This window comes from Micropterus salmoides, unplaced genomic scaffold (genome assembly GCF_014851395.1).
Source record: "Micropterus salmoides isolate LMB-PRFRI ecotype aquatic unplaced genomic scaffold, ASM1485139v1 Ms_hic_scaffold_12, whole genome shotgun sequence".
Taxonomy (NCBI): Eukaryota; Metazoa; Chordata; class Actinopteri; order Centrarchiformes; family Centrarchidae; genus Micropterus; species Micropterus salmoides.
In genome coordinates, this window is record NW_024040263.1 from 8,932,136 (window position 1) to 8,959,915 (window position 27,780).

The 27,780-nt window shown below is 39.0% G+C and overlaps 4 protein-coding genes across 12 annotated transcripts in view; 3 read left to right on the forward strand and 1 right to left on the reverse strand.

Moving 5' to 3' along the window:
- The window catches only part of coro2a (coronin, actin binding protein, 2A), a 38,699-nt gene extending 33,154 nt beyond the window's left edge, over window positions 1-5,545 (forward strand). For all 4 annotated transcript variants that reach the window (XM_038713199.1, XM_038713198.1, XM_038713200.1 and 1 more), the window contains exons 9-12: window positions 736-848; window positions 956-1,046; window positions 1,333-1,592; window positions 2,340-5,545. In XM_038713199.1, the coding sequence (XP_038569127.1) occupies window positions 736-848; window positions 956-1,046; window positions 1,333-1,592; window positions 2,340-2,477 (602 nt within the window). In that variant the 3' untranslated portion in view covers window positions 2,478-5,545. The remainder of the gene's footprint in view (window positions 1-735; window positions 849-955; window positions 1,047-1,332; window positions 1,593-2,339) is intronic.
- Window positions 5,546-11,264: 5,719 nt separating this feature from the next.
- anp32b (acidic (leucine-rich) nuclear phosphoprotein 32 family, member B) lies at window positions 11,265-18,179 on the reverse strand. 5 transcript variants are annotated; one of them, XM_038713208.1, is made up of 7 exons: window positions 17,885-18,175; window positions 15,387-15,536; window positions 15,180-15,302; window positions 13,396-13,588; window positions 13,089-13,213; window positions 12,936-13,002; window positions 11,265-11,969 (listed from the first exon to the last, which is right to left on the reverse strand). In XM_038713208.1, the coding sequence occupies exons 1-7, from the start codon at window positions 17,936-17,938 to the stop codon at window positions 11,887-11,889; spliced, it is 795 nt and encodes a 264-aa protein (XP_038569136.1). In that variant the 5' UTR covers window positions 17,939-18,175; the 3' UTR covers window positions 11,265-11,886. The 5 variants fall into 5 exon arrangements, with proteins under 5 accessions (XP_038569136.1, XP_038569135.1, XP_038569134.1 ...); XM_038713207.1 differs by lacking the exon at window positions 17,885-18,175 and adding an exon at window positions 17,583-17,812 and having other exon boundaries at window positions 11,265-11,966; XM_038713206.1 differs by lacking the exon at window positions 17,885-18,175 and adding an exon at window positions 17,583-17,809.
- Window positions 18,180-20,298: 2,119 nt separating this feature from the next.
- hemgn (hemogen) lies at window positions 20,299-22,797 on the forward strand. 2 transcript variants are annotated; one of them, XM_038713204.1, is made up of 4 exons: window positions 20,299-20,456; window positions 20,822-20,912; window positions 21,388-21,989; window positions 22,137-22,797. In XM_038713204.1, the coding sequence occupies exons 1-4, from the start codon at window positions 20,393-20,395 to the stop codon at window positions 22,247-22,249; spliced, it is 870 nt and encodes a 289-aa protein (XP_038569132.1). In that variant the 5' UTR covers window positions 20,299-20,392; the 3' UTR covers window positions 22,250-22,797. The 2 variants fall into 2 exon arrangements, with proteins under 2 accessions (XP_038569132.1, XP_038569133.1); XM_038713205.1 differs by having other exon boundaries at window positions 20,822-20,900.
- A 591-nt stretch (window positions 22,798-23,388) lies between these two features.
- On the forward strand, window positions 23,389-27,664 carry trmo (tRNA methyltransferase O). Its single transcript, XM_038713202.1, has 6 exons — window positions 23,389-23,711; window positions 24,363-24,517; window positions 25,232-25,406; window positions 26,032-26,189; window positions 26,462-27,043; window positions 27,224-27,664. The coding sequence occupies exons 1-6, from the start codon at window positions 23,623-23,625 to the stop codon at window positions 27,457-27,459; spliced, it is 1,395 nt and encodes a 464-aa protein (XP_038569130.1). The 5' UTR covers window positions 23,389-23,622; the 3' UTR covers window positions 27,460-27,664.
- The last annotated feature ends 116 nt before the right edge of the window (window positions 27,665-27,780 follow it).

The window sequence follows — 27,780 nt, forward strand, 5'->3', positions numbered from 1 at the left end:
TAGAGACAGACGGACAGACATGTTTTAGATTTTACTAACTGAATGATAGTGTTGGATGGAAGATGTTTAGAAACAAGTCTAAAATGTTGCCATTCAGTTTTTAATGGAACTGAGCAGCAGCAGCTCTTAATTCTGAAGTTACAGAGATACAACTGAAGTTAGCACTATGTAGAACTTTCACAGATTGCTGGTACTGGGAATGGTTCCATCAACATGTAATGTATTGACAGATTAGACCCAGTAAACCTGCTCATCCATAATTGTAATGGGAGTAATCAGCCTTTTCACCAAGATTGCTTTTTTGATTTCCCATCTCTCACACCAGTCAAACCTCATCCTATATTTGTTTCCTGTTATTCACAATCGTCACTGTGAATGCAGACTGTTTGCGCTACAGTCTTGGTAAAAGCAGTCAGAACAGCGGAGAAAAACGTTCAGCCCCACTCAGCCCTGCCTGAATTTTCAGTCCGCCTACAGAGTGGAGAACTATACTAGAGATTCTGCTCGGCCCTGTTAAGAATGTATTTGTAGTACATCTTATTTGCTGTTATGTTCTGTCTTGTTGTTCTCTTACATTTCTACCTCATCTCCCTCAGTCAGCACACTTTTGTAGTGTACAGTAACTGTACTCAACAAAATATACTCTAAATATAGGATAGCACAGTAGTGCACCAGTAAAGGTTGGTTTCTGGTGGAACAGAGTAAAACTGTCTTGGCCTGTGTGTCTCCCTTCAGGTGTGATGCCAAAGAGAGGTCTGGATGTGAGCTCCTGTGAGGTGTTCAGGTTCTACAAACTGGTGACAATCAAGAGTCTCATTGAGCCTCTTTCCATGATCGTGCCCCGCAGGGTGAGAGCGCACGACTCACACAAACACCAGGGGGACATAAAGAGAAATGCATCCACTTTTAGCTTAGTATGTACGTCTCTCTGAATGTATTGTCTATGTGTTACCAGTCGGAGTCGTACCAAGAAGACATCTATCCAATGACAGCTGCTAACAAGCCTGCTTTGACTGCAGAGGAGTGGCTCAGTGGCATCGATAGAGGTCAGAGTTAATGGGTGGGGGGGTTTGCGGGGTTTGGGCATATGGGGGAAATCAGGATCACAATGTTGATGGTATTAATATGGCAAATGCATCCAAAATGAACATAAATATGTAATGTAATCAATAAACTGATGTATTACATGTTACAAAACAACACTGGTCAAGCTGGTCAAGGTAGGACTGATTTGAAGTACTGTTCTGTCAGGTAGTTTTTTTTTCTCTAATTTGTGTGTCAGGATCATTCTGTTTAGCTCATCATCCTCCTGTCACTCCCTTTGTCTTCCAGGCCCAGTGCTGATGAATCTGAAGCCTGGAAGTCAAGTATCAGAGTCATATTCAGAGATGAGCAAGGGCCTGGGAAACTCGCAGGACACTCGCAGGTCTCAGAGCAGACCAGGCATGCTGCAGCTGGCGTACATTCAGGACCAAATGGGAACCAAAGACAGCAAGGGAGACGGCGGCAATGCAGAGGATGACAGGAGTCGGACACCCGTCAGCAACGGAGAAGACCTCGCACTTTGTTCACCCCCGAGAACAGAGAACGAGGTACTGAATGGTTTTAGTGTCACTACCGTTAGGGTCAGAGTTGAGGGTATGAGTTTTTATCCTGCTGTTTGCACAATTCTTTTGTTTTTGCATCTTTCACACATAAAGGTAAAGATTGTCAATACTATTTATTTACAAACTAGTTAATTACACTTTATGAAGAAACTGAACTTTGTGCTTACTATCAAGTCCAACGGTGGAATTGGAAATGTGGCCCTTTCATTCATAAACTGAGACTGAGAAAAAACAGAAACTGTTTCAAGGGGACACTAAAAAAGGAGGACACGGTAGACACGGTTGGGACACGCTCATTTTTCAACACCACCTACAGATAGCTGACTTCAGTAACTTGATGAGCCACAAAAAACGAAGAGAACAAGCGCCATGTTTTAGCCAAGTGCATCACTTTTTAGTGTCCCCTGGAATCAGTTTTACTTTTCGCCTGTGCTTTTGCAGTTTTTCTGTATTTGTTTGTTTTTCTCTATTTGCAGTGTGTTTTTTATAAATGCTTTGCATATGTTTACACATTGGTGAAGATATTTTCCTAATTTGCTTGTGTTAGGTTTATTTGCATGTGTTTTTTTTAAGGTGCAGTGCATTGAGCTCTCAGGGTCACCGTTTAAGTCAAACTGTAGCCTAAAAGTAGGGGATGACAAAAACAGGATTTAGGCCAGTAAAAAAGAGAATAGCGCATTTCTACCCCATCTCCAGTGGAAATTACACCCTTGATATGTGTTTTGTCTGCAGTTGCGTCTGAAGTTCCACAAGCAGCAGGAGGAAATCCGACGGCTGAGGGAGCTCCTCAATCAGAGGGATGTGCGCGTCAAACAGCTGGAGCTGGAGATTAAGAACATCAAGAACACCCAGTCTCAGAGCTCACTTTAAGTCTTGCCCGGCCTACGACGTCACCCTCACCTCCTCATGGGAGGCATTACTGTACAAACCCCATTTTCAGACCGCCATACCCCTCTTAGGGTCCTGACTCTTATCCTTTAATGAGTTCCCCATACTCACTTGCACAGGGGTGACTGAAACCTCAACGTTGAGTTTTAATCAATCTGTCATTCTGTCAATTCCACACAAGATGCACAGATTCTTTGTTCATGTACATACACTCAGAGTCTAACCCAGCTGTAACATGTTTTAAAACTCTCGCAACTGTTGACCTTTACCCAGTTTCTTTTATACGCTTAACAGCTATGCAAGTTTCTTGTAATTTTTTGCTTTTTTTTTATGCTGTGAGATCAAAGGATGTTTGTGTCTGTCGTGACTGAATGATGTGGCTGTCTGCGTGTTGGTTTGAAAGTTGTTGCAGGGCAGGCGCAGACATCCTGTGTGATTGTACGATACCGTTGAACTTATTTTCTATGCTTGGTGATTCCTAACCCCCCAATATTTAAACTAGTCGAGATGGCTGCGGTGTTAATGTATGTGTGCTTGAATGAGAATGATCTAAATGACCTGCGTTCCATTGAGCTGCATTTGTTTTTGTTTTTGAATGACTGGCAAATTGGTGAACAATTGATCCGTTTCTCAGCAGCTGGTGTGTAAGCCAATTCTGTAACTGATGCCATGTAGCAGTTCTGATCTTCATTTTTATATTTATTTTTAAAATACAGTCAAAGAAAATACCATTTTAATCAAGTACTTGAAAAAAATACCATTTTAATCAAGTATTTGAATTAAAATGTTTTAAAAAGGACCAAAAAAAGCCTGCTTTCTTTTTCCTGATGTGGAGTCACTGTGAAGAAACAATTGAAAGTCACTGTAGAGCTGGAGTCTTGCACCACTTCTGGGTTATTTTGTGTTCCACTAGCTTTCAGTTCTGAATGTATTTTCCTCAAGTGTTGGGGTTTCGTATTTAAAGCTGAAAGGGTATCTGCTACTGTAGTGGACAGTAAAATTTTAGCAACTCGCAACTTTGGTGAGTGACAGCATGAGTTAGTATGGCAGATAAGATGCTATAGTTTTGCCATACCTTTTAGTATTTTTGCTTTATTAGGCAAAGATACTCTGTGTCTTGATTTGGTAATAATTTAATTTACTGGATTAGACAAAAACAGACATTCTCATTTTCTCAGTAGGGGTATAACAGTTTCCAGTAAATTTAATATATCATGATATATATTGATATTACAATCTGAAAATTATAATAGCATTTAATTCATATTGCCCACTCCTATGCAGAATGTGTTGTTGTTGTTGAATGCTTACAAAAAGCCACTTACTCGCCTGTTCTGGAGCTTTATACGGTCTTCATTAGCAGATGACATTTGTAGGTAAGGGGACTTTGAGTAGAGATTTTCTTTTGTCAGCTGCTTTTTCCAAGGTCAAGAATAAACTGTCATGCTGAATTTTAAGCCAACAAGGATGAGAAGTCCTAGTACAGATAAGTAGATTCCCAGTATGCTGTTTCAGCTTTGAAAGAACCCTCTTGTTTGAAATGACTGGATGAAGCTGAGCTCAACAGGGGGACAGGTCTTTTTCTCTAAATATGAAAATTTTGCTCAAATGTGAAAGGGAACTCCTCAATGATTTGTTATATGCTTAGCTGTCATGATCTGTTAATGCAACCACAAAGACTTAAATAACTGTATAATATATTCTGAGCAGTTAGTGAAGTCCATCCTAATGACAAACAGCAATGTGTTTTCCCTCAGGGAATGTCTGGATGGTGGGCATGGTTTTTGCCACAGTGCCGTCAGACCAGCTCATAATTGTTGCTTTCAGAATCGAGGGAGTTGATTGTAACCTGCATTTTGTTGAGAGGAACAATTCTCTGATTGGCATGTAAATATGCATAGATGTAACAGAACCGCTTGCAGATATTAGGTAACACAAACAATATAGCTGTTGATCCTAAGAAAACCAGTCAGATGCAGCATAAATTACCATGCATGCCTGCATTTATGTAGTCAGAGGCACAAGCACCATAATGATATTCTAGATTTAGCTTAGATTTCATGGCCACTTGTCAAAGATGTAACACATGGAAACTGCCACACCAACCCACACACATACAGACTCACTGGCCTCAATACAATTGTGAACCTTTTGACCTCTGGCAGGACGGTTCCAGCACAGCTTCATCTCTGGGCTGACTTTTGTCCAGGAGCAGCAACGCCCAGCCAGTGTAAACTCTAACCACCACTGCTGTTGGTGGACAAGTCTCAACACATTCCTGCTGTTCTGCTGTTTTTACAGTTGCTCAAGGGCTGATGTGGCTGTTGGTTTACATCACAGCAGTTCAAGGTGACAGGTTGTGCTTAACATTTAGCTTCTTTTCTGTCAGTCATTCCAAGCAGCTTAATCATGTCTGTGTTTCACATAGAATTTATTCAAACAATGATTTTATTTGTGTTTTTATAGTATTTGTGACTCTCAGTAATCTGCCTGCAAATGAAAAAAAGGATTGTGGGATGAAGGAAGTGATTGCCAAAATAGTGCATTTAAAGAACAATTATTGGTTAGCTTGGGAATTCAATGCTTGGTGCAGTTTGTACCACAAATAAATACTGCATATCCAGGGTTCCTACAAATTTTCCATTTCAAAATTCATGCTTTTCCAGACTGAAATTCCCAGACTTCTTGGTAGATTTTTCAGACCATATTTGACATCGGAGTACAAATAGCTAGATGTTTATTATGTAAATAAATGGTTTTAAAATCCAACTGTTAAGATGTATGTTACATTCTGACTATATATGCTATTATGTTGCCAATGCCAAATAAGTGCCAGAGAAGATTGCAGCTAGGTACTATAGCTGATAAATCAACGTTGTGGCTGTTCAGTCCTTCAGAGGACACTTCAGAGGAAGTAAACTAACCGGTGCTACCTATATATGTATTATTTTCCCTTAAAGGTTCAGTGTGTAATATTTAGGAAGATCTATTGACAGAAATGCAATATAATATCCATATCAAGCCATACCATAAAGACCCTGCATAATGAACCGTTGTGTTTTTATTATTTTAGAATGAGCCATTTATATCTACATATACCGCGGGTCCCCTTACATGGATGTCACCGTGTTGCGGCGCCATGTTTCTACAGTAGCCCAAATGCTCAAACGGCTCTACAGAGTGCGTTTTGTTACTGTGTTGAATATATAAGAAGAAGAACAACAAGTACCGTTAGTAGTTGTACTAGTAGTAGTCGACTGGTTTACTAGAAGTAAGAAAATGAGAGAAATTTGGTCAAATGTCTACACATATTATTTAGCACGAGCCGACAGGGCGCGTTGGCCACCGTTAGCTTCTCCTGCGAGTTTGGAAAGGGAGGGGTCGAGTGGTGACTGATGGTGCATTCATGTGGTGTCGGAATAAGCATTCTTTCAAGTGTAAGCATTCTCCTTAAATCTTTATTGCAAAAAGAGAAATAAAATGTACATGGGACATAAATAAGTATTACAGAACTTCGATTTGTGCAAAATCATGTATTGCATATACACATAATGAAAACATGCAATTTGTAACATGGTAATAACAGTTGACCTAGATGTCTGCATGTTGTTTATATGCTCTGATAGTGCTAATCCAACACATCTTTGTAATAGCACCCATGTTGATTCCACATTCCGATTTAGGAGCACATGAACACACAGTGAAGTCGGAAGAACGATTTCACAACTCGGGAAATGGGACCATCCTAGGAGCATGTGAGTGCGCCATGAACCACTGGTTGCAATTCGCAACCCTCACCACTAGATGCCACTAAAACTAACACACTGAATCTTTAATACAACTACTAAATCATGTTATATTATTGTTTCCCCCCATATTTTTAGTATCTTTTATAAATAACTGAAATAATTTGAAAAAAGTTCCATTATTTAATGGAAACGCAGCAATAAAAGTATGATTTTCCATACGCATAAAAGACTGATGACTACATCGCTGCATAACTCTCAAATGTTTAGACAAGATTATTATTTCATTATTTTTGATGCTATGTATACATATGTAGTGATAGACTGATTAATCGGTGCCTGCACTCACAAGGCCAATAAACAAAAATGTCTGCGGACACATCTGCAGGCACCCTTGTCACTTTGGCTGCTGTGGAACTATGTCAGCGAGTTTTGGGAAGGTGGTGAAAAAGACAAGGCTCTTTTTGTTTCAAGCCTCTTTTCTAAATGTTAATACGTTTCTCCCATCCAAAGTGACAGCAAATCTAATCTAAACCCATTACTGGCATTAGCATTAAATATATAGGCTATTATACTGTAGAGAATAATACAGTTGAATGATGTCACTTCTGACAAACTGTACCCCACTCTCCCTTAAACAGCAGTCACGTTCTAAAATCTACAGCATAACCCAATGTGTTTTTAATTATTATAATAATTAAATAAATATAAATTAGATAAATAATTAATAAAACTTCCATCTAAAACAACACATCAACAGCTAAGATAACCATGTACTCAGCATGGAATAATTATACATGATATTTCTTTGTTTTGATATGTGCATTATTTATCGGCCATCAGTCACCTTACTCTCTAAATATCTGCATCGGCCATTGTAAAACTGAATATTTTTCCATTCTCTTTTTGTTTTTCGTACTTGTCCAGACCTGGAAATTGCTAAAATCAAATTCCATATTTTTCTACACTGCATAGGAACCCTGCACATCTCTAGGTAAATAACAATAGCCGCTGCCATTTTTGAGCACATGTTCACTTTCTTTACTACTGCACCATTTGGCTGCCTGTGTATACTACTGAACTCCAAAATGTTCAATATATATATAAAAGACTTGCTTATTGTGAATCAACCAACTAGAGGCTGTTTCTGTAAATAAACACAAACACAGTCACTTTTATGTTGCTTTTAAGCCTTAGCTTAACAAGGCTGCTCATGCTACCTAACTAGCTAGGCGGCTTGTGAGTGTACTAGTCAGCATCAAAGTTTAGTGACCATGTTAGCATTGTAGCTAGTTCCTGTGGGCTTGAGCACCCGCGGTTTTTCCACCCCCAACCTAAATTATGTCATTTTCTGAGGAACATCTTGATCTTAACTCTGAATTAACTAGCTAGCAGATGCTGTTAACGCTACCTCTTCACATTGATAACCCAAACTCACCAAGACAGCAACGCCTCAGACATCCCTCCTCAGGCCCCTCAGACTTCTCTCCTGGACTTTTCTCAAACTCACAGCCCCACCTAGCTAGTTAGCTAGAAAGGTAGATATTTTAGTTTCTGTTCACCGTGTATTTTACACAAGCAGCTAGATATTTGAGTCAGAATAACTTTAAGAAGCAGGGGCATATAATTGCCTGACAGGTGAGAGGATGGTGACAACACCCCTGTCATGAAAAGACAGACAGAAATATAAATTATCATGAAAAGTGACATGATGAAACTAGAAGGGCACTCAGAGCAAACAGACGTCCGCCAAGGCCAATAGTCCAGTTTTCTATGATATGCAAATCTGCAAGTGCAACCACTATGTCTGGAAATATTGCCAAAACTGTTAGAATAATAGTATGTCAAATTGTGCGTAGCTCAAGCCTCATCTCGGTTGTGCATTTATTATGTACTGTGCACAGGTTGGAAAATCTGGAATTACAGATTAATATGGAAAAATGACATCCCTGATGCCCATTTCTTACATTTGTTTCAAAAGTGAGTTTTAAGTGGCTGACATGATTTGTTGCATGTTTAGTTGCACACTTTTTGTGTATTCGCGATGACTTAAGTTAATTTTGCTATAGACACCAGTGTTAGCATTGATCTATCTTGCAATGTTAACGAAAGTGAAAAATAATTAGTCTATACTATGATTCTGATCTGCTTAAAAAAATTATGGATTATGCATTGGCCCATGCTACACCATTCCACCATGGACAATGAAAGTCGGGTCAGTAGTTGCCGTAATCCTGCTGACAAACAAACAAATGGCACCGAAATAATGAAATCAAATAAAAATGACTTTTTAAATAAAAAGTACAGTCTTATAAAATTCCTTGTGAAAAAAGAATGATAAGATATGATATTTGTTTCATTTAAATATTTTCCATAGTTTAGTTATGTGACCACTTATTTCTTAATTATTGATTTAATAATTAACACTTTGGAGCTGCTGAATTTGGCTGACTCATTCATTGAAACTTAACCACTGATAGCAGTTAGCACGTGGAGCTTGGACTTTGTTGAAAATATGTGTCAATTTTACATAAAGTCAAAGCCCTGAATTTAAAATTGAAGACATTTTTTTAGGACTGCTGTTAACAATTATTTAAATAATCGATTGATTGGCAAAGCCTTTTTTTATTAATAAAATACTCAGAGAATATTGAAAAATGCCCATTGCAATTTTCCAGAGTCCGATGTGACTACTTCAAATGTCATTTGTCCGACCAACATTCCAATATCCATAGACGTTCACAGGTTAAACAATTGATCAATAATCAGAACTGTTGCTGATTCATTTTCTTTTGATCGACTAATCGTTTCAGCTCTTTTTTTGTAGCACTGTCAATCTAAGGACCAAAAGTCATGATATTTTGACCTCTGCAGCACTGATTTTTGCCGATTCTTTTTGTGTGCGTACCAAACCGTTGGAGTGTCCATTTAAATTGATAAATTATTTAATGCTATTCTCATTTTGGTGAAATTACACTCTTTTAAAGGTACGGTATGACAAAAAGACAAAAATATAATGACTTCACTGCCAGCTACATAAACAAATAGCCCCTCATATCTTTTTCTTTTTGTGGTGTACCATGCTGTATCAATCAGTGGCTCACATGTGCTTGTGCAAATAAAGTATAATTTCAATATATACATCATACATTGGTATGAATGATTAACAATAAGCAGTGGGGAGTAGAAATGGGAAGTTATTTCTTCATAATTCTTTTTCTTACTGTTTTCAAAATTATCCCAAGTTATCTTATGAATGAATCATCACAATGTTAGTGATGATTGCTTTGTTGTACTATGACTTCAACCCTGCAGAGGATCATCATTCCGTTGCTGCATTATGAATGTGGCCAATACCAAGTCCTCAGAAAAAAGATTTCAACATAACAAGCCTTATGAGAACAAAATCAATCCATTCCAGAGATCTCTCGGTATTAAAGCATGCACACTCTCACAGTCTCTTGCGTTATATTGGAGCAATAATATAGCTGCAGAGATGACTGGAATTTACTGTCTGAACATGTCTGATTCAATAAACCATTAGATTAAAGGGTTGTTGCTGGGTTCATGAGCCTTGTTGTGCCTGGTCTAGATGCATTGTAATGCAATTATTGTGTGTCTTTAAAATTGCCTGATAAATGTATTTAGTAAAAACTGAAATAAAATTGTATCCCATTTCTTTTAATGTAGTTTCTAAATCAAGTACAAAAAATATGAATGCGTTAAAAATAATTAGCTTTTTTTTGCCTCTTCTCTAAAAGAGCAGAATATTTTCCTGCCCAAAACAATGAATTAAAGTAAAAAAAAACAACATTTCACTCATTTGCAGTAACGCATTAATATTTAAATATAACAGCAGTGCGGCTCGCAGCTCCTAAAGCTTCCTCAATTAGCTGATGGCTGCAACATCTTCTAACTGTACATGATTGCGTGGCTCATAGTTAAAAAAATTTTAATGGGCTATAGAAGAAGCAGCAGCCTGGAGAAGATAAGCAGCCAAACAAAAACAAATTATTGTTCTTTAAAAACACAGTAATGCAGTGTAGTTGCTATTGCTGGGCTTAATGTTAAAAATAAAGGCATTACAGGCCAATGCCCTCTATCTCATCGAGTCTCTGTCAAAACAATACTCACATGCACATATGTGCATTCAAAGTTATTGGTCGCTGTAAACTACTGGTTCCAAACCTGGAGGTCAGGACCCCCTAAGAAGTCACAAGATAAGGGGACATTAAAAGATTTAGAAAACACGTACCATATTTGCTATATACAATTTTTAGGGCCCGAGCACGAAAGTGCAAGGGCACCAACGGTGTCCTAGCACAAAGTGCAAGGAACCTTTTGTTTTTGCTGGGATTATTATTATTCTCCCTCGGAAAAAAATAAAAATAAGCCCCTTGGAGCCATACCCTGAACCCAACAGCCATTTAGAATAATTTATAAGCGTTTTCACCGTTTACAGGCTCCCTACTTTAACGAACTCCTCCTAGAGCTTTACCCCGATCAACTTCAAATGTGGGTAACACCATCTTAAGAACCTTGCGATGTTATATTGAGAAGCTTTTTTTTGATTACTCAAACACGGCATGGCCACGGCTATATATATATATATATGGCAGTCCGAGATAGCCTTTAAAAAAATAAACATTCATACTAAAGACTAAATTTGGACAATTTGAACTTCTACACAGAATTAAGACTGGATTTTGTCCCCCCCTAACTGACATTGGAATTACTAGAAAAAGTTTCTCATGACAATTGTGGACAGGAATCATGATTACAGCAACTAATAGCTATTTCCACATACAAATTAGCATTTGAGTGTTGTATTAAGATGGGAAAATTTAAGACCAGACACTGTTGGTGACTGCAGGCAATATTGTCTGTCTACATCAGTGAAGAGAACAAATTGAGAGCATTACAGAAGGGGTGGATAGGAAAAATTTACCATATGGCCACCATTTCATCCCTTTGTTAATTTTGGGACACCAGAAAAGCAAGGCAGGACAAGAGAAAAAGCACAAAATGTTAACATTTTATTTACAAAGTTGTTTTTTGTCATACAGAAAGTAAAAATGTAGCTACAACCTTGATTTGTGCAACAGGCAGCCACACTAAAAATCATGGCTCGCTGGTTGCACAGCTGCTATAGCAATAATTTTATTGGGGAAAAAAATAAAGAACAGGGGGAAAAAAAAGACAAAAAATGAGAAATAATAAACCCAACAACAAAAAATAATTCATCCAACAAAATATTAAAAGCACAGACCCAAAACTAGATACCAGTCCCAAAGTCCTCACACGGGAATACATAAAGAGGGATCAACAGTGAAATTGTGGAATGCTGAGTGCTGGGCTGCCTGAGAACCTCGGAGGCCGTGGGGTGGGTGAGGTGGAGGGTGTTGGGTGGCTCTCAGTTCCATGGGGGGAGGTGAAAAAAAAAACAACAACAAAAAAAAAATGTGGGGAGGGGGGTGCAGCTCCACTTGGCCCACCCATCCGGTACAGTCTTGCCCCATAAAAAGAGCTCAGAGCTGGGGGGGTAGACGTGGATTACAAAGGCGGTGCGAGTTGTAGGAGGGCGGATGTTCGGGTTTGTGGGGGAGGAAGGGTAACTCGGTAGGCTCTCGTTTTCAGTTTTGCTCTTAATCGTCGTCGTCGTCGTCATCGTCATCATCCTCATCCTCTGGGTCTCGCTTTCTCTTCTCGCCTTTGCCAGTTTCTGCTTCTGGGGGCAAAGAGGAAATCTGTGTCATGTGGTGTCAGGGGATACCAAGACCCTGGAACTTCAATCTTAGCAAAACAGTGAATTTAAAAAGGGACTATTTCCTCTGCAGACAGCAAAACAATAACCTACACACGACTACAACTGTTCTCCATATAATACAGTCTTTATGTATTAACATTTCTTACAAATACCCACGCTCATAAACAACTTGCATGAGTGAGCAGTGTTTAAGAATGGTCACGATCACGTTTTGCTGTCCCTGCATGTTATAATGTTACGTGATTAGGAGCTCAAAATAAACAGTGTCAGATATGAATCTTCAGTCCTGAAATTTTTCCCTCAGATGTTTTACACTTACAGGCATGTCAGTTTTTTTTAAATCTTAATATTCTCATATCTCTTTTACAGGTAATTGATAATGTCTTAGCGTAGTTGAATGGACAATATGGCGCAACTTGATAAGGCCCTGTGAACCTTTTTGACTCTCCTGCATAGAGCTTCCTCAGTAAATACAGCCACCTGTAGGTCTCATACAATTCCTGATATCAAGTTTATATTAGCCATTATCAAAGTTCACCATGGCGCCCATTTATGTACAGGTAGTCAACCTTCTGTGCACATATTTATTTCTTTTTACAGTTTATTTACAAACACACCATAAACTCTGAAGGACACTAGGCCATTCTCCCTGCAGTTTAACTACATTTGACTGCTGACGATTGCCCACACACCACATTTTAATAACAATAAGAAAAAAGGGAATATGATACTATGTGCTCAGTAGTATTATCTTGCACTTTCACTTTAAAGTTATGAGTACACACAAATAGGAAGAATGGGAGAGAAATATGAAAGCATAGAGTGTTGTGTTACAGTAGTAGTTTCTGGTGTTTTTGAGGTGCTCTGGGTTTGAATGCATTTTTGATGTCTAAACGGGCATGTTCCAACTAAGGAAATGGTACATACCGTCGTCATCTTCATCCTCATCCTCATCTTCTTCATCCACTTCTCCATCCTGACCAAAATCTTCCTCCTTGGCAAACAAACATTTGCAGGTTAAAAATTAGAAACAATGCATCTGAACTTCTGGCAAGAAAATGTTATCTCGTTTTTGGTTACCTCATCTTCTCCGCTGACCTCATCATCATCGTCTTCTCCTTCTACCTCCTCTTCATCTTCCTCATCCTCCTCTTCCTCGTCAAAGTCCTCCTCCTCTCCGTCCTCATCTTCCTCCTCCTCTCCTTCTGTGATGCAAAAGTAACAACAAATAAGTCAACCACAAACAAAGTGGAATCATGCTGTAAACGGAAGCAAATATTATTCTCAAACTCCACTTGGCAGAAGAAATGGGCAAATCTTTCCAGTGATTGTGGAATTACAGCAGGAAAACCATAGCCATTCCTGAGGTACTGGAAGAACTTCTAACCTTCATCTTCATCGTCGTCTACGCCATCTCCGTCCACCTCTCCATCAGAGTCAGAGGCTTCCCTGTCCTCCATGTCATAACCATCCAGGTAGGTGAGCTGGGGCAGCAGCTTGAACACACTCTCTCTGTAGTCATTCAGGTTTGTCACTTCACAGTTGAACAGATCCAAACTCTTCAGGTTATCCAGCTTTTTCTGTTGATCAAATGCAGTGAAGTACTGTGATGAGAAAGTGCTGCATGTCACATCTGGAGTTAAGGGCCCTAAATGCCAGTGTGCATTTACTGTGCATAAGGTTGTGTGATGTGTATTCATGGACTGTATATAAGAACATAGTCATTGTGACGTCACCCGTTGGTTTGTGAAGCCTTGAGTTTGGTTGATAGGGTGGTGCCATGTTGAGTTTTTGCAACGAGCGGCACCGGACGTGACCATATTTGGACGAGATGGTGGACCTAACAGCCGTGTGTGGAGCTAGCTAGCTAGCTTAGCAAGGTACATGTGTAATTCACGTTAACTGTCATCTTAACAGGGCTGACAACTTTGTTTAGCAAACAACAGTCTTAAAACTAAATGTACTCACCAGAGAAAGTGAACAGCCAACTCCTAATACGCTGGTTAAATTTACACAGTGCCATGGGTACACGTCACTCTAGCCTGATTGACAGGTCGCCATGGTAACGACTGTCACTTCTCACAGATAATCCCGCCCTGAAGCATACTTTGCTTCATGATCTATTTTTCTCTAAATGGGACCATAATTTACTAAAATGAACATCATGTTGTATTGAAGAAGACATGAAACTAGCGATTGAGACCATAAACTCATTAGGAAAGTGTTTACCGGGGTAATAAATCCGGTGAGAAGTAGGGTCATTTTACCATTATTTCTAAGGGAACCGGACTTCTTTTTGCAACCAGAAGAGTCGCCCCCTGCTGGCCGTTCAATCGAATATAGGTCTCACTTCTGCATTGGCTTCATGTCTCAGACCAGAAGCTTCCCGCTTGTGTGTACTATAAAATTTATCAACCAGTAGGTATTTTGCTATACCATTAAAACAGAGTCAGTTATACCATGTCTAATATCTCTGGTTGTATTAGGACACTATAGGCAGAACTACTTTGTGGCAATGATGAATTTAGAGGCACTTTCCATCAAGGTGATGAACTACCTCAATGTGTCAGGTACTTATATTTTTGGATTAGTCAAAAACACTTTGTCATGTGGTTATTTTAGCAATAAATTTGAAGTTTCTTAAATGAATTTCCAGAAAATAATACACAAATCACAAAATACATCACAATTTCGTGCACCCATAACTACACAAATCCTGTCTGCAGTTTGCTCAAATGGTCTCCTATAAATCTGTTTTATATGACTTTCTAATAATTATTTTATATAATATATATATAGTGGGTATTAAATGCATGGACAATTGATTAGGAGAAGCTCTCCCGGACTGGCCCAGTCTATGATGAGTGTAACAACAGATAGTTTGAACATTTAAATCCAAATATACAGAAACTGAAATTAGAAATGCCTATATTATTTGTATGCTGTGGGTTAAGGAACAGTGGGTGATAATTAATACATCTATGTGCATAACAAGATTCACAAATTCAAAATACTTTGTCTTATTATAATACATTTTGCGTTAACATCAGATAAGACAACAAAAAACACAACGTCTGTACCGGCCTATGACTAAGTATACACATTTTGAAGCCATGCAAATGATGGTTATGTGTGGGGAGTGTTGCCTCTAACAAATCTGGATACACATACCAACGGTTCCAATGTGCTGATGTCTTTCAATTTGTTGCCACTCAAGTTTAGATGTGTGAGGTTGGGTAGTTTCTCTGCTAAAACATCAAGGCCGCCACTGATTCTGTTGTCACTCAACTCCAGCTGAAAGATGGTAGAGACAGATGTTATTTTGACTGACACTACAATTCAGCTTTTACGTGGATGTACAAAGGTAAAACATTTTACCTTTTTGAGTTTTCCTAGTTTAGGTAGGTTGGAGACTGAGATTAAGCCAACATTTATCAAACTGAGGAACTCCAGGTTGACAAACTCAGCTGTGAGGCCTTCAATTTTTCCTTCCACTGATCGACAATTGTCAAGGACAAGTTCTCGTACCTGAAATACAGAAAAGTATCACATTTAAAAATATCATCTCCACTGGTTTTGCATTTAATAAAACTATTCTTACTAGTGATCCATAATTAAAATGTATTATAAAAAAATATATATTATATAATAACATTTTAGAAGCTCTCTTCTCTTAAACAAAACAATTTAATTTATTAACAAAACCATCTAGAAAACAAGCTGCCCAACAACATAACCATAACAGTGTTTAAAAGGGGATGATGATGTTTAGCAGAATGGCTCTTTATTTGTGTAAAATAATCTAACAACGTTTTGTAGTTGCTTTAAAATATTAGACAAACAAATCTGAAGGCGGAGTTAGTTTGACTAACACTGGTTGCGCAATTCATTGTTAGGAAAAAACGTTGCAAAAAAAAGTTGTCAAACGTCAAAGATCACGATTTCTAAAGTAAAACACCGACATGGATACTGTGTCTCCATCTAAAAACACTTTGCGTCACTGTGTGCTTAATTTCTCCGGGCGCGACAGTTAATGAATTGATTTCTTTGAAACGAGGAAGAGCAAAGCAGTAGCTGCCCACGGCCTGCAGATGCAGTCACTAATGACAAATGCAATGATTTTTGTGAGCTAGCTTGCTACAGGCTAGCCATTGCCCCTTTTAAACGCTGCCGTGCAGTAGAGGAGCAGCTACAGAGCTGTGTCTGCCCGCCATTAGCCAACCCAACAGCAACGGAAAGGATTGCGAATACACCCTTAGTAAAGAGTTTCTTTTTTTTCTTTCGTAAAACCAGCTTTCATTGGGGAAGTGGAATATTCTTTGTCGTCGAGCGAACGACCGATATTGTTACAGGGCACTACATCGTTTTCAGGTCGAAGTGGCGAAGGAAATATATTGAGAACGGAAATTTAGTAAAAACAAAGATGGAGACAGTTCCTTTCTCCCAGAGCTTCAAAGACGACAGAATGACAACATGGCGATTCCTGAGACACAGTATGCAGTTCTCTGAACACTTCAATGGCGAAAAGTGATGTTTGGAGAGAGTAATTATCGTTACTTACACATTACCTGAGTTATTTTTCGATGTTAAATTAGTTTTATTTCGTGCATGAGTCGAGAGGAAATGCCCACCGTCGAGTTTTTGGCTGCCCACGCATCAAGCGCGGTGCACCGGATCTCCGTGTCATTCAAGCAGCCTGGCTCGGTTAATGAAGCCGTTGGCCAACACGTCGGTCCTTTTTAGTGGCAAACAACGTCAAGTTTAGCTTTTAACTACAATTTGTGGACGAAATAATCGTTGTTTGATGTTTTGAGTTTACACTTGGATATATTTTCTTGTTTTTGACCTGTGTAGGGAAGAGGGGGTAATATGGCGGGAACAAAAATACTAAGTTCGGTGGCTGCTGCTGGGTGATTCTGAATCGGAATCACCAGACTCCATTAAATGAGTGTGCAATGTTTAGACGAGTAGAGGCAACGACATGAAAGGGTACCGTAGCTGCTATACAAGTATGTAAGCTATTTTAGGGAATTAACTGCTGTACATTTCCTTTTTAAAACTTGCCATTCGTCACATCTTAACCATGGCTTAAAACAAATAACGACTGCAGGAATAGTTGGCTATTTGCTGTTAGTTTGTGTAACTATAAACGGGATATGGTTGTAGTAACAGTGCCTTAACATTAAATGGTCATGGTATGGATGACTGGTGAATCAAGTGACTGTTTTTTGTTGTCGCTGCTGAATCTGGCCATTTGATATTAACGTTAACGTACTCTATTGAAATTTTAAGACCCAACTCGTGATCGGCGACGGCCCGTTTACATGGTAACAAAAGTCAATTTTTTTGCACGAACACATTGGAGTTGTAAAGAACATTTATAATAAAAAAGCGCCCCGTTTTAGCAGTTATGCTAGCAGCAAACATGGCTCCCAAGGTCTGTATAAAATATACCACTATGTAAATGCCAAACGCGGCGCTGGAGGCAAATTTCCTAATATATCAGCGTAAAAAGAAGTTTACTAATTGTGCTACAACGATGAAGTCGAGCTGAATCGTGTGTGCACCACTGACCAAGGAGGCTGCGAAACGGTTAAAGCACTGCAATAATGCCAGCAAGCTGAGGAATCGCCGTTTCAAAGTAACGATTGAATATAGCTTTTCTCGTCTCGTTGTCCCCATACGCCCAATCCAGAACAGTATAAGGGATTAAGCTTGTTGTGCGAGTGTTTTCCGCCCTATTATAAACGAGAAACATAATCTAAAGCCCATGTGGTCACCATTACGTTAGCCACACAGGTCACTCGCAAAGCAAAAAAGTAGCTAGCAAAGGCTAGCCAGAAAACTAAGGGTTGGTTTTAAAAAGCACGACTCACATCAGACGGTGTCCTGTTTCTTAGCTCCAAGTGGATCCTCTTTTTCATGTCCATCTTGCCCTATGAAAGTAAAACTTTTCTCTCTTGGGTTTTGGTGGGATCTTCAGTCCAAAGGCAGAGATGCCCTAATGGAGGGAGAATATAGGACTGTATAATGAACTGAGCCAAACGCTAAGTTAGTCGGAGAGAGGAGAAACCATGGAGGGAAACGGGACTGAAACAAAATATATGCTCAACAGCGCCATCTGCGCCCAGAAACGCCCATCGCCTCCACAAAGGCATTGCAGTCACAAAACATGACGCTGCCCCGAAACAGTGCTATGGTGCAATTTATTTCTGCAAGGAATTACTGTACTATGTTCAGTGAAGACAAGAGCTTTTTTTTGTCTTTAATGTCCGTTTTATTAAATGGAGGAGTGCAGATAGCGTGCACAGTTTATCCCTTAAAATAGCAATCGACCAATTAAACGTCGATAAAGTAGGTCATACGGTGAACTTTGTTTATCTGCCTAAGTTAATAAAGTTCCATAGCTTCAAAACATGCCCGGGTTTGACTGTATATAACGTTATATTATTGTTGTTTCATATTCAATGTGTAAGTAATGCAAATAACCAACATCTTAAAGAAATCCTGTGTTAAATACTACTCAAACCTGTTGCCCACCAAAGCAAACATATCTCTTTTGTTTGTAGCCCAGCCAGTGATGCGTTTGTGATGCTTGTGACAATTTTGATCAATAAACCCGCATAATGGATAAACTGTTGTACTTTTGGTTCATAAATGCCATATTACTTTAACCGTTTGGACACGGTTTGAAGAAAGGAGGGGTGTGTTTGGTTTGCAGTAAAGAGATTATTGTATACATGCATGTGGAGAGCAGGGAACCCCCCCCCCCCTTTTTTTTTAAACTTCCTGAGACACCGGAGCTCTCCCGTAGAAGTCTACTGAGTATGAATGGTAGATTTTTATAACTTCAAATATGAATCACCAATGCTATTCTGGATTTTGGGAAAATTATAGATTCAGTTTTGATCTTAGTGGTAAAGATTTAACATGTACACAGGCTGTAATACTGTGGATACACTGTTTAGGGAACATAATCCAAATAGTCTATGTTTGGCCTTGTGCAAGCTATTCATACATAATATATACATGTTAAATGTTTTTAAATTAGTGTTTGGTAGTTGAAAAAGTACACCAGAAGATGGCACTGTAGTATCTATTACATTCCTTTTAAGTTTCATTGTCCAACAGTAGGGGTGTTTGTGTAAGTGAAAGCGTTTTCAGTTTTTGTCTGAAACAGTAATATTGATAATAATCTGTCATTTGGAAAGAGTGCATACTTTGAAGGAGTCCAAGTTTCTGTCTGTTGACTTTTACCAGTTAACGGTGTGCAGCCTGTGGTGTAGTGTATCCCAGAGTAGGACGTTATAGTGTATGGCTTTGTAAAATGAGTTTTTATATTCAAATCCACCCTGGACGAAACAGGTAAAGGAGCATATTTTTCACAAAGACCGGCTTGCACCCATAGGTTCATTCATAAAGAATGCACTACGTGAACCAGACAGTAATTTAGACAGAGAATTCTCATACTATAATTTTAGAAAGTGTGTGTGAATTACAAGAAGGTCCTTCCACACAGACAGTGGGTGAATTTAACCAAGAGACCCTCAACTTTTCCCCTACAGTGCTGGAGGCAATTGGCAGTTGGGCGTTATTTACTCTGCTGGACAGCTTCTTTCTCTGAGTGGCTCAAACACACACATCAGGGCTCAATGTGCTGTGAGAAGATTGAGAACACACCCCAACTGAGCAGCTCTCCATCTGCGAGATAAGATGGTTATGCCCCCTACTCCAGTTGAAGACAAGATTTCTTGCTCGATCTTTTTTGCTTTCAACATAGTAATCCACCCAGATACCTTAACAACACATGGCTTTATTAGAAAAAGACAGACTCAACATGAATAAAAAGGGTTTTTCATATGTTTATTTATTATTTATGTAGAAAACAACATGTAGGGCTTTGAAATATTCAGAACTTTATTTATAAGGCAATTTAGACATTAAATAATTTTCTTTAGTTTAAGTATACTTTTACCTTTGCTAAGCAACAGCAGTCTTTTAGCTGGCTTCCATAATAATATTTCTGTCTTTACTGGTTTAATTAAGACATCATTGCACAAATTATTTTTGCTTTACTTTACAGTCTAATAAACCAATTTCTGCATATAGTTCCTCCTTTACCACACATTTTATTCCTACCACACAATGCCCACACACAACTTGCTCCAGTCTTCTTTTTTTCCCATCTCTGTCAGTCTGCCAACTCCTCCAGCTTTACAAATATGATAAGACCAAAGCTGCAAGAACTCTTCCAGCACTATGGTAATGGTTAACCAGATAATTCATTTAGGGGTGGGAATAGAAAACAGTCAGAAGTTATTCGGTCCTCTTTTCTGTGCTTACCCGCCATCAATGAGTTGAATTCATTCATAGCAGGACTCAGAATGGAGGAGACGTTGCAGCAAGAGAAACAAGAGTCGGAATATAAAAATCCAAATGAGGACCAAGGTAACTTATCAAATTTCTTCTCTTCCCTTGAAATTGAGTTCTTCAGTATTTCTACACTAGAGAGCTGAGTGAGACAGCTATTCATTTTCACACAGTGTGGTGTCTTAAGGTCAGTTCAGACACAGAAATATTTGAATTTAAGGTGTCTGACTACAAATAAAAGACAGGTTCAGTCTATTTGTATAGTTGTGTTTTAAACCTTAGGGGGGAAACGCTTCTGCCAAAGACTTCCTATGAAGCTGGAAGAAAAGAAATGCCTCTAAACCACATTTGGCAGTCTTGTGTAAACACTACTGCTCTGCATATCTTAGATTTAATACTGGCCTTGTTTGAATGGTTTCTCTGCACGGATTTCTATTTTATAGGTGGGATCCGCCGCCGATTGCGGGACAGGGATCTCCTAAGGAAGAGAAAGGCTGAAGCAGAAGAGAAGGAAACAAACCAGTGGGTTTTTGGGTAAATTTATAGAAAAGCACTGCCAATGTTAGTGCAGTGACCTACATTTGCAGCTATGTTCACTTCACTAATGGAGTAACCATCATAGGTTTAGCAGTACAGACAAATTGTACAAATTCAAGTACTTATGTACCAGTGTATTGATAGAGTATACAAAAAATTGTATAATTGTTTTAATGCAATCTAGAGTAAAAATAGCACTTTTTGCATCCATTAAGAACGTAAAGTTTTATTAAGAATGTGTGCATTGTAAAACACTGTACTTCACAATGTGAAGACTTTATCAGCTGCTTATCACTCCTCTGCTTTATGTTGAATGTGGAGCAAGAGAAAACCAAAGGTTGCTCTGGTGTTTCTATTGACGCCCCAAATCCAGGTCAAGGACTTTGTACTATTAGCTTTGCAAAAGTATCACAAAGAGCTGTATCAATGTCCACTGTTGTTGAGGTTGATTACAACTGTTGTACTCTCCCAGGGTGGAGAGCCAGAGGAAAAGAGCAAGGGCTGAGGACAAGACCGGCTCAAAGAAGAGAGGGAGACCCAGGAAGACTGAACCCACCTCAGAGTTATCTGTCATTCAGGAAAAGCAAGCAGTGCCTCAGGAAGCTCCTGCAGTAATGGTGGTGCCTGAACCTGCTGAGGCCTTCCCAGAGCAAACATCAGGCTCTCTATCCCCCTTTCTTGCTTTAGAATCACAAGCAGCATCTGTCCTCGCTGCCCCTGCTCCTCTGCCAGTGTTTGGATCTGTCCAAAGCCCTGTCTTTGCTCCTACCATGACTTCTCCAGCTCCAGTTAACCCAACTCCAGCCTTTTTTTCACCCGCAGTTCCTGCTCCCTCTCCCACCAAAGTTCTAGACACGGCTCCAATTCCTGTCCAAGATTCGGCTCCAGCGCCAGATGCTGTTCAAATCCCATTCCTGATCCAAGCCCCTGTTCCAGCTGCAGCCACGACTCCTCTTTCAGCTCCTCCTCAGGTGGAGACCCTCTACAAGGAGTCACAAGAAAGGGAGGCCCAAGACCTGGTCCTGATTGAGGACTTAGGCCCAGATGAGGAGGTAGACAAAAGAGCTGATGAAGGTAATAAAGAGGAACTGTAGACTCCTAGAAGAATGAATGGTGTGGAAATGTAAGCTTGGACAAAACTTTTGAAACACTTCCTGGTTGAAGGTTTTGAATGTGTTAAAATATGTGTCTTTATATTAACTGTATCCTGCCTTTTTTTAGATTTGAGTGAGACACCGTCGATCAACATACCTGAACAAAACAAAATGTTCTCAATTCCCACCATGTCCTCGCCGCCTCCTCCACAAGAATATCTCCCAGGAAATTCATTCTAATTTTCTAAAACACACATTTCAGATACTGCCTCAGTTCAGAACACGCAAGCCAGACTTCATACTTTTTGGTCACAGTTTGTATCTAAGTATTATTCTGGTTAGTGTGCAGCCTGCTGGTTCAAGAGAACAAACATGCTGAGCATATACATTGCTTATCTGACAAATGTATGAATTCAAACCAAACCTGTATGCTTATTTATTCTGGTTTGTGCTTCACTGCGAAGTTCATGAAATTTCTTTTTGTATTTTGCATTTAGTAAACAAAAAAATTTGCCTGCTTTTATTTAAAAGTAAATTATATTAATCACTGGTAATTATATATTTGTAATTGTGGATTTATTTCATTGAATTTTGTAAAAGTTGTTTTTCACCAAAATAAAATACAATGCTTACAATCATCTGTTGTCATTATCTGTCACTCACAGACATATGTGACAAAGATAATTAAATAAAAGCTCTCTAAATAATAACTCTCTCTAAATAATTTGATAAGTAACTTTTCCCTCTGCTCTGGTGAGTAAAATTAAAAAGTATCTATCTCAATATTACTTGCAATGTGAACAGAATATCTGTGTGCCTATAATTCATCTGTGCCTTACAGCCTACCTGGTTCTACTTAAACTGCCTGTTTGTAAAACTGTTATTTTGCTGGCAGTGCTTCACTTAGTACTATATACAGAGTACAAAAAGTATTCAGATGTTTTACTTCAGTAAAAGTAACAATATCACATTGTCTATTACAACTCAGTCCTGCATTCAAAATTAGCATTATCAGTACAATGTATTTAAAGTATCAAAAGTAAAAGTGCTCATTATGCAACAGAATGGCACCTGTCAGTATAATATACTTTATGTAATATACATTAGATTATTCCGTTATTACTACTGATGCAGAAAGGTGAGGTGGAGCCAATTGTAACTTCTTTGTATTCTGTTTAATCCATAACAGTGCATTGCATTATATATTTTGTGTGTAACATTTGAATCTGTAGAGTAAAAAAAAAAAGAGTAAAGCATGACATCGCTCTTTGCTGCCCTCTAGTGATGTAAAACATAACTAATGCAAAATTATTAATGACTTCATCTGAATTCATGCGGCATTTATGTCTATTAGCTGCAAGTAGTGTTTTCTTTCTACATTCACGTTACAACACACGACATAGAGGATGTGACAAAGCCACAAAAAGCTGCACAGCCCAGACGGTTATTATGTTGTCACGTGAAACGCTCTCAACAGGAAATCCAACAAGTGCTTCCGCATAGAGAAGCTCCCACGTGTTTCATCCGCGTGTGGTTTGTTGCCGTTTAGCAGCTAGCTGAAAGCTTGCTTATTCAGATCTTTGTTTTTGTCATCCTTTAGACTCATCAGTAAGATGAGTCCTCTGTGTGGCTGCTGCGGCGAGTACATTCATAAACTGAACCAGCAGGTTTCTGTGATGAGAAAAGAAATCAAGAACCTGAGGTATGTTCACAGCATCGCGGGTAGTAAACAAGTGGATATCTGAATGCACAGTTAACCTCTGTAGCTGTTTTCTCTTTAGACATGGCGTTAATAAATGTCTTCTTTAAACACGGTATTAATATGCAACGCTACTTCACCTGTATAGGCATGAAGTCGCACTCCATTTCCATAAAACTTTTATTTCTTTTCCTTTGAAATTAAATTCAGAATACTCTTATTTGCCCCTTAAGGGAGAATTCAAGGCAGGATAGTATGCAAACAGAAGTACACATAGACAATTAGTTTGACACAAAAACCTAAAACACAAATCCATTCATTACAAAAAATTACAATATTATTAGAAGAGTTTAAATACTCAAATATGGCACATATGCAAGAATCTAAAGTCACAGTGCAAGGGAATTTATCAGTATACACAGAAGTTAATCTGACCATTTCTTGTACTGTGGCTTCTGTTTGATTTACATAAACACATTCCTGATTACAGCAGCTTAAAGTGAGAAATTTTAAATATGTTCCATAAAAGAAGAATAAAACATTATCAATATTCTCTGATCTAAACCAAAGGCATTTAGTTTACGTAGACGGTAGAGATGCTGCTGAGTGTTTTCTCTGATATGTTGTTTACTTGTCTCTGCCCTTCTTTAACAGGCAGATGTTGGACAGTGCAGTCAGAGCTCATCGCAAACATATGACATCCATTCAGTCCGCTGTGTCAAAGATGGCACTCCGTGAACCTGACCATAAAAAAGACCAGCCACAACCACCGCCTTCACCAGCACCATCACAGGCTGCATTAGAGCAAGGTAATTACCATTAGTACAACTGTAAAGTCACCCACAAATGGTAATGTAAAAAAAGATGTGTATTTCAGTATATCCATCGACATTACAGTGTTGCTGCAGTTCATACTACTGCGTCACGTCACATAAAATAGAAGATTATTCATCCCAAATATTTGTGCCAAAGGTGTAAAATAATAGTAAAAAAAATCATGTGCTTTACCATTGTTATATTAATTGTTCAATAGTCACTAAAATAGTAAAGAAGATCCAGTCACAATGGGCCAAGAGTCCAAGATGACATCTTCAAGTTTCTTGTTTTGTCTGAGCAACAGTCAAAAATCCAAGATATTAACTTCACATTGTTGTAAAACAAAGATCTGCAAATCTGATTCATTGTCTGTCAGTCGACTAATCATTTAATTCACTCATCTTCACCTTCAAAAACATGTTAGGTTAATACTCTGGCAACAACACTGGCTTAGAATTGGAGTTGGTCCCTGGGCCCTGTTCAGTAGCTGCCGACTGCTCCTAGAAGTTAGGATGGGTTAAATGCAGAGAAAGAATTTCACTAGACAATGTTCTGTGTATGACAGTGTATGTGACTATAAAAACTTGATATATATACAAAGTTCAATAAAAGTGGAGAAACACACACGTAGATTTAAGAGAGTATGGAACGTGCAGAGTTCTGCTCACCGTTTTATTATATTATTATTTTGTGATATGTTGTTCCAGGAAACATCCAGACAGTCCCGATTGGTCACATCAGTTCCTGTTTCTCTATGAAGAATGGGACACCCAGACAGCCCACCATCTGTGGCCCTTCAAGGGCAGAACTGCGCATCCAGCAGAGTGTCTTCAATAACCCTGAGCACGCTCTGATGGGCCTGGAGCACTACTCCCACGTCTGGTAGGTCACATGCAGAGATGCACGTTTGTACTTAATCTTAACCATATACACTTACCGGTACTTTTATATTATACATGCATATCTAGATACAGCTCACCAAAAACAACCTTACAGTTAGGCTATATTTTTTGCATTGTGTATAATTTGGATTTTGTGGATTTGGGATAACTGTTTATTGATAATTGATATAGCACCTTTTATTGATATTTTACTTTTGCACTCTTAACCTGCTGCAACTGCTTGTCTTAATACATTACATTTTTTCATTTAGCTGAGCCAAAGCGACTTACAATTGCTATATAGGGACACATTGGTGGATGTGTCACAGTGGGAATTGAACCCCGGGTCTCCCACACCAAAGGCATGTGTCTTATCCAGTGCGCCATCACCATCCCAAATATGAGTGTATAAAGCCTTTTGAGAATGGTATTGTAATTAAGGGCTGAATAAATACACTTATCAAGTAATTTTCAGTAGCCTTCTTTTTCTTGTGACAGCAGTACCATTAACCTCTGTAGCTGTTTTTTTTTTTTTAGACATGGCGTTAATAAATGTTATGTTTGTCATCTGCTTTAAACATGGCTATTTATTTCATGACTGTGCTTTCCTTGTTTGGTCTCTACAGGATCATCTTTCTCTTTCACAAAAACGGGCACCTGAGTTACAAAGCCAAAGTCAAGCCTCCTCGACTCGATGGTCAGAGAGTTGGTGTGTACGCGACACGCAGTCCGCACCGACCAAATGCCTTGGGCTTAACTCTAGCTAAACTTGATAAAATTATAGGTGAGTGTCATTAACGAAATGTGTCTTATATTGCTAACTATGTGTCTCTGTCTTTGTGAGGAACTATGTACATTTTTAGCAGAATGTAAACATATTACCATGTTTAAACTCTAAATGCTAGACTATACTAATGTACAGAATGTGTCTTTTTCTGCTCGCAGTTTAATATACAGAAAGTACAAATTTCAGCTGTCAAATTTAACATCAGCCACAGTAACAAGTACTTTACTCTGCTTGATAGAAACAAATACATTCCTACCTTTATTTTCTAGGTGATACGCTACATCTGTCAGACATTGACATGATTTCTGGCACCCCAGTCCTGGACATCAAACCTTACATCCCAGAGTACGACTCCCCCAACGCCAGGATGGGCATGGACTCGGAGCCTTGTGATTTAAACACAGACCAACCACAGGCAACTACTTTGTCGCTAAATGACAGTACAGGTATATTAAACATTCATAAAACCTCAGAAACAGATGATCAGTCAGGTGACGTGGGGAGTCTTCTCTCAAGAGACATTTTTGAAGCTGGTGTTCCAGTCACAGATTCACCTATAGTCAGTGCTCAGTCTTCCCACTTTACAAACCTACACAATGTGCTGGAGGAGGTTAAGGCCTGTGTGACGCAAGGTGACCTTTGCCAGCTAAGCTGTGAAAGAGAGGATCAACTTTCAGACTCTCCCAAAACCAAACCACCAGAGTCGACAGTGGACCACCCTTGCTATGGAGAGGAAGCTTATAGCACCATTGCTGGCTGGATCAGAGAGCCTCCTGTTGGCGGTCTGGAGGTACGCTTCACCGTTCATGCTAAGAGGGAGTTAGCAGAATTCCTTCCCACACACCTGTCAGGTAAGCCAAACTTAAAGTATGCATATGATTAGTATAATTAAGGCCAATGTCACCCAGAGAAAAGGGTGATGTTAATTTTTCTCCACAAGAGGGTGCTGTTGTGAAAGATACGAGTATGAAAACAGTCAATCATAGCAGAACAGAGTGCTGCCTTTTAAAGAAAACTTGCACGTCACACAGGACCATCTGAAAGTGACAGACCCAGGTTCAAGTTTCTGCGCAGTCCAGAGGAGGCTGCTGCCGCCATCAGAGGAGTGCTGTCAGCAGACCCAAGGTCAGTCTACAGGAGGACACGTTGCAGAGACAGACTCTTCTTCTTTACCCTGGACACAGCTGACATCACCTGCTGGTTTGGACGAGGCTTTGCTGAGGTGCTGCAGGTCCGTCCTGTCGAGCAACACACTGCCTCAATGTGAGACACACCTTTCAGTGAAAGCTTCGAAGCTACAAAGACTTTTCATGTGCGTAGAGAAGCAAAAACAGAGTGGGTCAAGTGTTCATCTTAACGTTTCTAGATAATTTATTCACTGACAAATGTATATCTCAATGGTAATATTGATTATTCATACTTTCTTTAAGTACTAAGTAAGTAAATTAAATAAAAGATTATTTTCAACAGAAGTGCCCTCTGTTTTTTTCCTTTTGTCCTTGTGTATGTGTTCTATTACTGACAGGAAGCTTTAGTATTGCAGAAATGATAAACAATGAAAAATTATTTTACTTTTTTTCTTTCGGTC